The sequence below is a fragment of the Thermobia domestica genome, chromosome 1 (genome assembly GCF_964235325.1).
Source record: "Thermobia domestica chromosome 1, izTheDome1.hap1.1, whole genome shotgun sequence".
In the NCBI taxonomy this organism is placed as follows: Eukaryota; Metazoa; Arthropoda; class Insecta; order Zygentoma; family Lepismatidae; genus Thermobia; species Thermobia domestica.
This window is the reverse complement of record NC_137454.1, coordinates 227,820,399-227,835,164: the sequence shown is the minus strand read 5'-3', so window position 1 is coordinate 227,835,164 and position 14,766 is coordinate 227,820,399. Positions and strand designations below refer to the sequence as shown.

Genomic DNA, 14,766 nt, shown 5'->3' with positions numbered 1-14,766 from the left:
AGCATGAATTGCGACTTCAGATGGCATGCTTAGTTTCTCTGCAGGCGAGTGCTTTATCCTGAACTTCCCTTGTGAGGTACAGCCAGCAGTGCTTTTTTGATGGAACTTTCAAGAGCTGCTCGAAACAATTTGCACAGCTGTACAAAGTTCATGCTGACATAGGGAGTTCAAGTGAGAATACATAAAAAGTACCAATTTTGTACGCACCGCTCCCTGACAAAACTGAAAGTACACTCATGTCCAAAATTATTGTCGCATATCTATAGCTGTCTTGTAAGAATATGATTTGATAATTTTGAAGAGTATTTTTAATACTTATATTATGTGTATAATCAGGGAATTTATATTTGTGATAAATTTCATAGAAAAAGTATTATAAATACGAAAATCATAATGAGTAAAATAAAATGTAACTAAATGGACAAGAAAATTTTATTTTCGTTTTATTGTTCTTATTTACTGCTCTTTTGACATGAAATTTAATACATACTTGTCTTTGGCGATTATACACATACTAACATTATAAGGAATACCGGGCGAATTCGTTATCAAATTATATTACTAGAACAACATATTTATAATCATGTGACAATAATTTTGGACATGAGTGTACATACAGAGACCTGTTCACACCCTTCAACTGTTTCCCCGTGCAATACCCAAATGAAATGAAATGAAATGAAATCTCTAGTTTTACGTCCCACGGTTATGCCGGTTAGGCTAAAGGAGACAGTGATGATGAGAGATGAGTGAAATGAAGAAAGTGGGAGGAAACGGGAGTACCCCGAGAAAACCCACGAGCACGATGTTTGTCCAACACAAAGTTCACTTGGCGGAGGCTGGGATCGAACCCGGGACCACAAGCACCAGAGGTGAACGCTCTACCACGGAGCCACCCCAAATGATGCGTTTGATAAGAAATATTACGTAATTCCGTAATTTGTTATCGTGGTACCGAAAACTATAAAAGTATCAAAATTACGACTTCGAAAATATAAAGATATTATTTACTTCTTTACAATGATGAAAAATATATCAATGTTAGAATTATAATTGTGTATTTTATGTTTAAAACATATGCCTTTATCCTAAGCAGAAGATACGGATTTTCTTTTTAAATGAAAATCAATTACACACCAATATCATTATTCAAAGGGATTTTTCTGTCACAACATTGGTCAGGCTTTTGAAAGTTAAGCTTTTTTCTCTAGACGAAGATTTGTAGGTGACAAAAGTTCTTTAAACTTCTTAAGACATATAACCTCTAAAAAATTATAAAAAGAATTATACAGTAGAAAGTCATAGCATATCACACACACACACACACACACACACATATATATATATATATATATATATATATATATATATATATATATATATATATATATATATATATATTTAATCATACAGTTTGCGACAAGATGCAATGATTTATTTTGTATAAATAGCGCATAAAACTACTGTGGGCATGAATTGCTACTTTTCTAATTCTTTTCTAACTAATAATTGCTTCTTCAGTGCAACGTATTTGGAAACTGCTACCATCTAGTGGATAGTAGGCAAACTATCAGTCTTGTATCATTTCTGTTTTAACACAACAGATGGGAGAACCTGTAACATTTCACTTTTAATAAACTTTTAATAATTCGAAAAATAAACTACTTACAAATTTCTCAGAGTGTGTTTCTTCGGAATTCAACGGATTTGACTGAAGAATTTTTATGAAGCTATCAGGTAGGAAACTAAACTTCTTCCGTTGAACAGTTCCTCGAAGACTAAATGTAAGGAGTATTAAAATATACATTGGAGCCATTTTGCTTTCTGGAATCACCTGTAACAAGAACAGAAAATCTAACATATAATATTTATTAAGAAACATATATGTAATAAAGCTGTTAGTTCTAGTTACAACGAAAGAAGTGTACAACTCCTCTACAGTTTTCTGTTACAATATAATCTAGATTAGTACGGAATTAAAAAAAAAAAAAAAAGTCATAGCGAGAGGAGGAGCCCTGAATGAACCTCTCTCTCCCGATCTAGGCAGTAAAAATAAAATCCGAGAACACATTTCGACATAGTCCCTTTGAATCTAAGTAGTAGACTCAATTAAAGGCGTGTCTTAATTAGTTGGATGATTGTTTCTGTGTATTGTATCCATTGTTGGACTCAGATGTTTCTCTAAAGGGTTGATAACAGTGGCGTCTCTTGAGTGACGTCATTTTAGAAAATATTTAAATTTTATTGGTGCAAGCTAAGGTAAGAAAGCTTATTATAAATTATTAATTACTGTATGCAGCTTTCTGAAACTCTATGAAGCTTTTCCCCCATTAGTTTGCACCGATAACACTTAACCCTTGCACTACCTATGCATTTTTTGTAACTCGGACTACCAAGGGGGAGGGGGAGTCATTTTGCACCCATCTGTTAAAATTAAATATATCTCGCAAAAGAAACAAATTAGAAACTCTCGCAAATATCTGCAATAAGTTCAGTACATGGAATAAGACTAACATCTGTTTATTATACTGCCATCTAGAAGTGACACTTCTAAATGTGTCACATTTCCTATCAATGAGGAGAGCGGTACTTTCTGCCCACTAACTTAAAATGGCAAATTTATGAGACACACTAACACAGTGTTTGAAGTGAACCGTACAGGGGATAAGACTATCCGCGAAATTAAGAAAAGGCGGGATACAGCTATTTATTATATTGCCATCTAGGGGTGATAGTTCTAAATCTCAGTCACATCTTCTACTAACAAGGGGAGGGGGTTATTTTGTGCCCACCAACTTAGAATAGCAAATTTTATGAGACACACTAACGTTGAATTTGCATCATCGTAATGTATATGCTTTAGCTAAACATGCTGAGCAATAACATTTGTTTTTTTACAATTTTAAAGAAATGATTAGAAGAGTAAATAAAAAAAAACTGTGGTGGCCACAAAGTACCTCGTTGGTAGTGCAAGGGATAAATTTTTACTGATGTGACTTCCCTCAACAGCCGCCATTAATTAAAATACACTCAAGCGGGGAATTAACGATGTTGAATACCTGCGCCATCTTTGTTTTTATAGCCTATTAATTTATATAGGGAACTACATTTTTCCTGTTTCCTTTAAAAGGAACTCAAATTCTAATTATTCGATTTGACTGATTCCAACTTCAAATTTATTTTAAATGTTCTTTACTTCGTGAAAATTAATTTTAATTATACATAAAGTTAATATTTACTAATCAAATGTAATTTTAATTTCTGCATAACAGAAATTTATTTTGAGAAATCAAAAGATATTTACCTAGACTTAAAGTATATCTCAATGAAGAAAAACACATCATTAAAGCTCAACGAAAACAGAAAAATAATTTCCCACATAAATCAATGGGTTATAAAATAAAGACAGCATAGGTGTTCAACGCCATTAACTAAGAGATGTGGAGTCAATTTCGAAAAGCAATCAACTTATATCCCTTCCCGAAAGAAAAGTACATGAAACAGTTCGGCGAAGTTTTCTGCGGATAAATACTCCCGCAAAAATATACTTCGTAAGACTGAAAATTTTTAAACAAAAAAGAAGAATTTACGTCATCAGAAATAAAAAAAAAGAAAGAGGTGAGATTCGTTTTAGGTAGTGAAACTACGGTAGACTTACAAATTACGAGGGAGGATCAAAGACTAAGGTTAAAGGTCGATATTTCTGGAGTTTCACCTGTTATAGAGGAATGAGGAGAGTGCGGCAATACTCCTCATGCCGTAAACGTCCCCAACACCAAGTGGACCACTTGCCGGTAAATGTCGATCGTCGATATAGCGACGCGTTGAAGGATTGCAGCTGATGTGCCACTGGCGGCAGGGTTTCGTCAAGTCGGAACAGATATCTAGAGTCGGGGTGCTGAAGTTACCACTGGGCAAAAGCGAAGACTTTATTTTGGACCGAGCTCCTTCGATTTGCCGCGGAGAATAATAATAATAATAATAAGTAAAAAAAAAAAACGAACCATCACTAGTCATGCACATGCGGTTTTTATTATAAATTATTGTTTCCTGACGTACCGTTCTTAAAGTGAGCTCTAGGGATCAAGAGTAACCCCTGCTTCTACATCATAAAGTGAAAAATCTTGAGATGAGTCCGTAGAATTGTATGAATTTAGATGGCAACTGTCACCGATCGTTATTAAGTAAATATGGGAGAACTATGAAATAAAGTAAATAGACACACGTCATTTTGTTATAAAATTAGATGTTGAACGCATTTTATCTGATCCCAAACGGTTATCGCCGAATATGCAAGGTTAAACGAGCCCTAATTAGCCAAATTAAAAGGACCTTAACGATTTATGCTTTTTTTTCAATGTCTCCGTATCGAAGTCGGAAAAAACACGCGCCTAGTAATCATAACGTTGATGGTTCGAGCCCACCCCAGGGTAGCTTTTTAAAAACTTCTTTTAGTGTTCAGTTAGACTCACCTTAATGTAAACAAATCACGCATATAGGCTATTTAACATATATTGGGGGGAGTAATTTTGTGGTTCATTGGCGTTTTGTCGCGTCTCTGCCACTGGTGGGCCGCTGATTGTATAATTTTCAAAACGGAAGTGGGGCCACCGCGGATTGTCGCTGCAGGGCCGCCAATTTTTGACGAGATGTTGCTAGTTGCCCAGCGGTGGTCCACTGACGTTTACGGCATGAGGTTAATACATGAAGTTGGCAACTGTGTAGAGTTTCAGCACCCGCCACCTACGGCGCTTGTTTAGGTAAAGACAAATGGCAACTAGTTTGGAAATCTGATCTCGCGAAGAAGCTCGCTCAGTTATTCGATTTCTGTGGGCGAAACATGTAACCGCGGCTAAAACTCACCGGCAGTTAATAGAGGTTTACGGAGAAGCTGTAATGTCTCATCAGTACGTCGTAGAATGGAGTCGAAAGTTTGTAGCTGGTATAGAAAACGTTAGCACAAGACCACTACGCTGTTGAAACAGTTTCGCTGGGACATCATCAACCAACCTCCCTACAGCCCGGACCACTCTCCAAACGACTTTCCCTGTTACCTCACTTGAAGGAACACCTAGGAGGTCGTCGCTTCGCTTCAGACTAGGAGGTGAAATACTTTATAACAACGTCGCTGAACACGCTATTACAGGATTTTTACTAGGAGGGAATCTTCAAACTCATCCCACGATACAACAAGTGCCTCAACCGACAAGGAAACTATGCCGAAAAATACTCTAATCTATGTATTGTCTGTTGGCTGTATTGGTTGTATGAAATAATATATACACGTTTCACTGCAGGCTTTGTAACTTTACTTTCTGATCACTCCTCGTATATGAATTCAACACTAAAAACCGGAAGTAGTAGATCCAAAATTCTCGGTTGCATTAGCTGGATAATATTAGAAATCTAAAATGTTCTTCCAAATCCATATCAAAATAACAATTTTTAGATTTGATTGAGTTGAGAGTTTAACATCCCTTTCAACAGCGAGGGGATATGGGACGGCACATATATATTAACGTGGAATCCGAACCACAAGAGCTTCCGCCGGGAATCGAACCCGGGTCTCCCATGCCAAAGACGCGTACGCTAACCGCTTAACCACGAAGAAGCTCAATTTCTAGGTTTGCCTTACAATTATTTTTATATAGAAATAATATTGAAACTATATGTTGTACTAATTTTCACTACTTCCGGTTTCAGTAGAAGAGAAGTTAATATCATATGGGTTTAGGATCCTGTCACAAATGTCTTTTTCGTACAGCTTTACTATACGGATCCATAATATACAATAAGTAGTAGTAGTAGACCTAATAATAGTAGTAGGAAGGGGTTAGAAGCCCCGTAGGGGTTGGTTGGGTTTTGTTCTCGACAAAAAATGGGCCAATTAAAGATGCCCAAATTTTTATGTAAGTTTTACAATCTGTGGATCCGAATAGTAAAACTGCACCGTCTTTTTCCCAAGTAGTACAAATCGTTGGGCCTCCGTTACAGAAGGGTGGGTTTGGTTAGCAAATTGTTGGAGAAAGGTATTGTTGGACATTAGCTGTTGGCTCAATATATTCAAAACAGAGGAAATTCATTACAATTCTACTCAAATTCTACGGTACTCGGAAGTCAGAATCTGAATCGATTGAAACCAGGGTTGGTAACAAAGGTTAAAATTACAGTTTGTCAGAATAGTGTGAAACACGGTGACATTAATTAATTAATACTACCAATATGGCATTTCATTGCACTTTATTTTCAGTCATTAGGTTTTTTTTAATACCTACGTTTTCTACTGTAAGTATACTCCGTGTAGGTTCGTATTGATGGCGGCAACAAGAAATTGAATATCTGTATTGTTACAATTTCCCAGGACAACTGGATATCTTGGATAACAACCACTGATCCAAATGATAAGCCTAACGCTCAACTTGGGTCATTCAAACTCCTTATTACCCGTCTTGGTATTATTACAATTACCACAGATGCCTTCATTATCTCCTGAGATATTTAATTGAGTATCCCTTACTAACTATAACTGTGCGGATAACTCAATTCACTAAATTACACAACCGGGCTTAATCACAGAAACTTCGATATCTGAATCCGTATCATGCACAAACAAAATACAACACAAATTGCTGATACCAATTATTACTTCTTCTTCTTCTTAAAGGTCATGCAGCATTTTCAAAAGCGTTTTCCCGCTACTCACTAGTTTCAATTCCCTATATATCTAGACACTTTCGAAATCCGTCCTTACGTCCACACAGTTAGCAAAAATGTTTAAATGTCCTCATCAAGGAACCTGTCCTTACTATTGGCAATACTGAATATACAAAATTCGAAGTGAACTGACAAAGGCACGTGAAGTTGCACAAGGTTGGCCTTTCACGAAACTTGATAAACGAGAGACACATCAAGGCATAGCGTTTAGAAGAGGAAGTGTGAGATTTACTTTGATTTAGCACTATTTTTGAGCTTCATCGCAGAGATATGAAAAATGTATTCTTTTTTTTTTTCCTTTTTTTAAATACTATACCATTCGCATTTTGTAACATCTAAATGCTGACACGTCATTTGGGGAGGGTCCGGAGGCAATTGCTTCTCCTCTAAGAAACACATTTATTCATTTTAACAAATTGTAGCGTCTATACTTAAAAAAAAAAAAAAAAAAAAAAAAACCCTTGAAACTCTTGTGTCAATTGACAATGTTACTCCCTCCTTGGCAAAATCTGAAGTGCTACTACTGTTCTGACAGAAAAGGCACAAAATAATAATAAAAAATAATGTTATTATGGATACTATTAATACATAAATGAAGTATCATTTATTTCTTTTGTAGTCAATGTCAAGGCAGCCATTTCCATCGATGCGTATCTAGGTCTATTCACTCATTAACGTCCGGGGACTTACTATATTTCTCAAAGCTATTAGTCTTGTAATATTTGTTTGTAAATCGTAAATTGTAATGAGGTAGAAACACCAGAATAATAGTAAAAGCCATTTCTAACTACTAATGCTAAATACCTCTAATATGACATAATTCCATTTTATATACATGAAACTGTAAAATATTTGATTTTAAAAAGTCACACTATTATTACAAAACTAATAGTTTCGAAAATGAAATGAAATCTTTCAGTTTAACGGTCCACGTCCTTTAGGCTAAGGTAGACGTTAATTAAGGCGGAGGAATTGGTGGATTGAGAAATTGGGAGGAAACGGGAATACCCCGAGAAAACAACGCACATGATGCTGTCCACTACAAACTTACTTCACTGGGTATAGAATCAGGAACCCCACGCATCAAAGCTGAGCTCTTTACCACTGAGCCACCGTCCCTCCACTAATAGTTTTGAGAAATAGGCCTAAAACATACTATTCTATGAAACGTGAAATGTGAACAGAAAACTATTTGTCTCGAAAGCAGACAATAAGAAGTTTTTTTTTTTTTTTTTAATACGTATCATAAAAGAAAAGTAAATTGCAATGGATTTGGCAAGAGTAGTGTACCGTATCTCATGAATCCCTGAAGTTAGAGAGATAAAACTTAGTACGTAAATTCCTCACAACAGAAACAACTTCAGCATTTTCGAAAACCCCATTCAATTTCTTTAATATTCAAATTTCGACTTTTTGTTTAGAGAGTGCGCAATGTGAGGATTTGCTTAAGTTAGAGGTGTCAAATTCTGTATATAAACTATTAATTTAAAAAAAGGGAATACATGTTTCAGCTTTTTCGAAAATTCCGTTCCTTAAGTAAAGAATGGAGACCGTTTCTATAACATTCAAATTTATGTTTCTTTACTCAGAAAATGCAAAATGTGTAATTTTGCGTAAGTTGGTGATGTGAAATTCGGTATATTAACCCTTAATTAAAAATAAGGAAGTACATGATTGCATTGTCCAAAGAGGGAAAAGGGTCAATCTTTGTAATATTAATATTTCCGTTCCTTTGAATTCGCTCTTTTAACTTTTCATTAAAAATCAGGGAACACTTGTTTCATCGTTTTCGACAATTCCACTACTGCATAGGGAAATTCCTACGATATTTAAAATTCTGGTTTCCTTTTCATTAAACTTCATATCTCCCGTGCGAAGAACGGACACTTCTTGTCGTAATACAATGGCATAATTTATTGTGCGCTATTCTGCAATACTACAAATCCTGTATTAGAACGTAGATATTTGTTGTCATAAGTGAGGTGTAAAACTTGAGTTTGTGTTTGAATGGTGAACAGTTTATAGAAATCAGTTTTTACATGTTTATTTGAAGCAGTAATATTCTATTTGAAAAAGAAGCATTGTTATATATTTTCTTGCATGGTATAGTCAACTACAAAAGAAGGTATTGCATGAATCATCACTTTCCGAGAATTATTTCAGCTTACCTATTTCGAAACTTCACGCTACGTTACCCACGCTTATCCTGAAAGGAAAATAACATTTATTGCTTCGAAGTCCCCTTAACAATATTCTGCCTACGCTACTGACAATATATTTTTTTCCTAATGAGCACGTTGCTAAATCGAAGAAAGCAAAGTGGTGTCGCCTTACGTTTAATTAATTTAGATGTGATTAGTGACTTGTGTAACTTAATTTTAGGGTTTATACCAATTTTATGTGAGAATTTCTGTTACCGGTACTTAATTCTGTTTTTTCAGTAACCTTTTTCTTTGTAACTTTATAACATTTCAGTGTAAGACGTTTCTAGTCGTATAATTATGTTTTCACTATTTCGATATGTGCAATATTCTTATTTTAATAAATCCAAATTTTATGCCATTCACTGCGAGTACTACTAACATACTTTTGCATTGGGCGAGTCTTGAATTCAAGATTTGCCTACATTTACTATTGGTTTACTCTGTGTGAAGTCCATTACCAGAGATTATTGAGCGGATCTCGAAAAGGCAAAAGTTGATGTCACTCTGTAACCCTAAAGGAATCTCTCTCTGCATTGCGGAAAGTATTTACCGAAGTTGCCAAAGTCAGTTCATGGTAGGTTCATCGACAGCTAGATAGAGAGAAGATGGTCTACCGGATAAAAAGAAAGCTTTTTACAGCATAAGGATATCGAAGTGATCTTTCATACATTCTGCTCCCAGGAACTATTCACCACTAACCTTTGTCCATTTTCAAAACTAATGTATTCATTGCGAAACGGATGTTTTCAATCCAAAAGTATCCTTGGAAGTGATATTTTAACTGGAAGTGTAGTATATCCTTGGAAGTGTAGTATATCCAGTGTCTAAAACATACTACACGATAACACTTCTCAGATTCTTTTCATAATGAGATACACAGATTACAACGATGTGCAGAAGTGGATGGGAATTATGACGAAAGCTGACAGGAATATGTAACTCGAAAACTGAAGACTGCAGGAATTTGGAAAATTGACACATAATTTTGGTACGCACCTTGTATCAAAGGTTTCTTCGATACATGTTTTTAAGGGGCACTGCACCCCTGGAGCTCGGAGACTGCCCTCCCCCCGGAGGAGACCAAAATAATACGTCTATAATATAATAATAATAAATAGAATAGTACCAGTAGGCCCCTCGGAATACTAAGTGTGCTCCCTCGGAACATTGTTTAACTGCCTTGTATATTTTATCGTTGGACAGTTTGTTTTCACTATACTGTAACGCTATTGAAAAATACAATTGAACAATTAGTTGATTTGTTCTGGTAAAATGCAAATATTTGTTATACTTACATTTCAAATGATTCAGATCAAATAGGCAAATTGCTATAAAATAGTGGCACCCAACCTTGTTTACCTGGTGCTGCTCCCTTTGTAAAACCTGTTGCATACGTACTTCACGCCCATATTCCTTGCTGCTCCTTGATCTGATCCCTTTTGCAATTTGAGATAGAGGGCACGGTAGCTCAGTTGTAGAGCGTTTACCTTTGGTGCGTGAGATGGTTCGATCTCCGGCCAAGTAAATTTGTGGTGATCAACATCGTGTCCGAGGGTTTTCTCGTAGTACTCCCGTTTCCTCCCACATTTCATTTCACCCATTCTTCCATCATCATTCACTTGCTACAATCATCCCTTAGCCTTAAGGACATAGTCATAGGGCATTAAAGTGAAAGATTTCACTTCATTTTTCATTTTTGTAATTTGAGATGCAGCGTTGAATTATTTTTAAGTGGAATTTCTTTCCTGCACCCTTTTAAGGATGCAACCTTGAAGCAAAGTGATGTCATAAAAGCCTAGCTCGAGGTAGAGATTTGCACGGACTGGAATTTTTAGCCCGAACCCGACCCGGCCTGTAAATTTATAATGAGAAAGCCCGACCCGAGTTCAAAATATGTTTTAGCATTTAGGCCCGAGCCCGGCCCGAGCTTATGTGATAATCAAATAAGCCCGAATTACAGAAACTTAATAATTAACGCAACATTATATTTTTATTTACACCAATTAGAGGTTCAATTTTGCAGTTGTGCTTTTTAAAAGTTCTCCAGAAAGAATGGTCCAATAAATATCACTGTACAGTATATTTACTAAGTTAGGCCCGAGAAATATGGTTGTATATTTAAAAGTTTACTGCCCGAGCCAGGCCCGGGCCCGAAGTGATATATGCTTTGTAGCCCGAGCCCGGCCCGTGGGTAGGGTCTGGCTTAGGCCTACGGGCTCGGAGCAGACCTCTAGCTCGAAGTAGGTACTAGCTGTTAGAAAATTCATTTCAATCGATTCAGCCATTTTTCAATGATCCGATCACAAACGAAATGAAATATTTAAGTTTAACGTCTCACGATTATACCTTTTAAATTAAGGGAGACGACGATTAAACAAATGAATGGTTATGAAGGATTTGGTGGAATGATAAAGTGAGAGGAAACGGGAGTACTCTGAGAAAACCCATGTACACGATATTGTCCACCACAAATTACTTGGCCGGGGATCGAACCAGCGACCCAAAAATCCGATCGCAAACAAGATCAGTTTCATTTTTATATATTAGATTACGAAAGTAGTTTATTTCATTTAGTAGCTCATAACCCCCAGCTTGAGGATAACTGCTTTAAAATAAAAGACAAACTGGATCGCTACTCAACCAACAAATGAAATTGAAAGTTTGTCCTGAACAGTTTCATTTGTTATGTGTTTTAAAGCTTTGGAGGTAAGTTTACTCCTTGCCAGCAAAGCTACACCATTAGCAAGGCACGTGTCAGCTGTGAGGAGAGTTACTAGACTTACAAAATCAAAAAGCAGGACACTTTCTCCCTTACCACGAAAATCTTCCGCAATTGTCTATATTTATTTGTAGAAACCTTGTTGTAGTATTATATTAAAAATATATTAATTTTCTAAAGAATAACTAAGGTAATATATTGAATTATTTATTTCGTTTAGTGTCCTTTTCAGCTGTGAAGTCATATAAGACGTGGACCTAGAGTTTAACGTGGGATCCGAATCACAAGAGTTTCCGCGAGAATCGAATCCGGGTCTCCCTCGCCAAAGGCTAGCGGCTTAGCCACGAAGGAGTTCAACAAAACTAATATAAATCAGTGAGATAGGCAAAGATTTTTTTCTGGTTTTAGCCCTTCTCCTTTAAGAAGATATTACGAAAAATAAAGTTTTATCATATTAGTACACATTCACAAAAATGGCGTGTAGTCGGAATCGATTTGAATTTAATTTTGGTGAATTTTTCTCCTCGCTTAGTGAATTTTGCTATACACTGCTGATATAGAAAGAAATTTGTATATACTTGTGACTCATTAAATTGAAGCAGATTTAGTGATATTTTGTGTCATTTTTGAGCTGCATCCATTAGAGTCTTCTCTAGTGTCGTATTTACGATTTGTTTTGGAAGGGACTTTGCTAACTTTATTCCTGGAAATGTGAAAATTCTGCAAGTAATGTGAAACTTCATTTACTTTAATACAGTAAATATAATTTCAAGGGGGGCTTAAGCCCGAAAGCCCCCCTTAAATACGCCACTGGATTTGTCACTTATAAACTTGCTATACATTGTAACATACAAACCTGTTTCAGATTCTTTTTCACCACGTTGTCCATCATTTGTAAAATTTTGCTTTCACTATATCAACATTGAGTCTATAGTTGAGACTATAGTGTCTCTTGACAAAGATTTTACTCTTAAAAACATTCTCTCCCATTCAGCATTGCAATTGGATATAAAAAAAAATGTAAGGGGCTATACACTTTTTTTCGTTTGATAAAAGAACTTGCTTTAGCTTATCAGACGTTATTTCCGTAGCAAACCAAGATTCTTCATAGAATTCAGCCATGTTAAGATTTTCAATATTTAACGAGAAATGTTTTTAAGGTTGAAAGGAGAACGAAATGCGTTCAATTGACTTATAAAGGAGGACATCAATTTTGGTCTTTCGAAACCTGACGGTCAGGCTAAAAGCTTGATATCTGGCAACCTTATCTGTCAGCCATGTCAATGTTACCAAAACAAGGTCCCTAAATATGAGTATCACTTTCCATGACGTCGGATAGAAACTGTCTTTTTTTTTTCTGAGTCTCGGACAATTCAAATGACCAGACTGTGCTGTCTTGCTTCAAATCTAGAATTTTACGAAATACAGAAGCCCCGCAGGTTGAAACAGATAATAATAAAAACCTAGCGGACGTGTTTGCAATATATATATATATATATATATATATATATATATATATATATATATATATATATATATATATATATATATATATATATATATATATATATATATATAATGAAATCTTTAAGTTTTACGTCACACGCTTATGCCAGTTAGGTTAAAGGAGACGGTGATTATGAGAAATGAATGAAATGGTGGAATGAAGAAAGTGGGAGGACACAGGAGAGCCCCGAGAAAACCCACGGGCACGGTGTTTGTCCACCACAAAGTCCACACGGCGCGAGCTGGGATTGAACCAGGGATATACAGTATATTAATGTAATAGTTTTCCATAAATTTACGAAAATCTTTAAACTCATGTTGCATGTGTAGGTTTGTTTCATTGGAGCTTAACTTCGTTTTGACCAACGAGGCTATATGAAACATGAACCTACAGCTTAACGCGGTATCCAAACTACATTATCTTCCACAAGGAATAGAATCTGTGTTTGTAACAACGAAATTTTTAGTTTTAACGTTGACGGTTATGCTCTTTACATTAAAGAAGATGGGTAATTAATGGAATTGAATAATTATGAAAGAATTCGTGGAATGAGCGTTTGGAAGGAAATAGAACCTTCAGAAACCCCACGGACACGATATTATCCGTCACAAACTCACACAACCTGGGGTTGAAACACAAACCTCTCGCAACAGAGATTAGAGCTGTACTACTTAGCTACAGTTTTCCCTTTTAACGCCAAAGATCCGTACGTCGACTACATAGCCACTGAAGAATTGGATCATCTTCTAGAGAGAACACTATTATATAAACAGCCCTGAATTTGATTCTATAGCAAAAGTATAAGAGTTTAAGATCTAGAATCATCTTCATATTATATCTATAGCACTAATGTATTTTTTGCCACTTTAGTTACAAGTAATTTTGAATAAATTATTCAGTTAGTTATGCTAGGGAATTGAGAAACGGAAACTTACCAGTTTTCTATAGCCCGTACGAACCCTGATGTTTGTTTCTATCAAACAGGTCTCGACATCTGTAATAGGTTTACAAACGCTTTTCGGAAATTTACGAACATAAACATACAAATAGTACTTACCTGTCTGGTGAAAGTGAAGATTTCCGTGTTAGCAAAAGGTTAATGTACTTGAACATGATTTATTTTTGACGCAAGGGCAGAAATTAAGTTTCTAAACATTAAAGTCTTTAAAAGTTGCAGATGTTCACTCGAGTCGGCAACTGGACAAGGAAAGACAAATACAGTAATGAAAAGGTTTCACTTTCTATAACTGTGTAGCAGGTAACTGTATGTTATCTTTCATCGTTCATTTCTTCTTGAAACAACTGATATATCGCTAAATATATAAGAACCCAAGTCTTTATGATTTTTTTGGGCTGTATATCGTTGAGATCTCTTCGTCATTTGTACAAAGTACTTTCGGAAGATAGAGACAATTTTGTCTGCAGGAACATTAAATGTCCCGAGTAAATATGCATTGACATTTGGAGAATAGAATTTAAAAATTATGCTATTAAATGGAGATTTATTGGAAGGCCAATCGAATATCTTCATTGTTAACAGAAATAAGAATTGTTAACTAAGAAGAGACATACAAACTTTTACATATTGAAATGCAGAAGACAGTAGCAGGGGTGGACTGGCT

General features: G+C 35.7%; 1 protein-coding gene across 1 annotated transcript in view; it reads right to left on the bottom strand.

Annotated features, from left to right (window-relative positions):
- LOC145694468 (phospholipase B1, membrane-associated-like) overlaps positions 1-14,198 on the bottom strand; it is a 57,192-nt gene extending 42,994 nt beyond the window's left edge. The window contains exons 1-2 of the mRNA XM_081770766.1: positions 14,080-14,198; positions 1,670-1,834 (exon numbers count right to left, since the gene is read on the bottom strand). Coding sequence (XP_081626892.1) covers positions 1,670-1,816 — 147 coding nt within the window. The 5' untranslated portion in view covers positions 1,817-1,834; positions 14,080-14,198. The remainder of the gene's footprint in view (positions 1-1,669; positions 1,835-14,079) is intronic.
- Between the last annotated feature and the right edge of the window lie 568 nt (positions 14,199-14,766).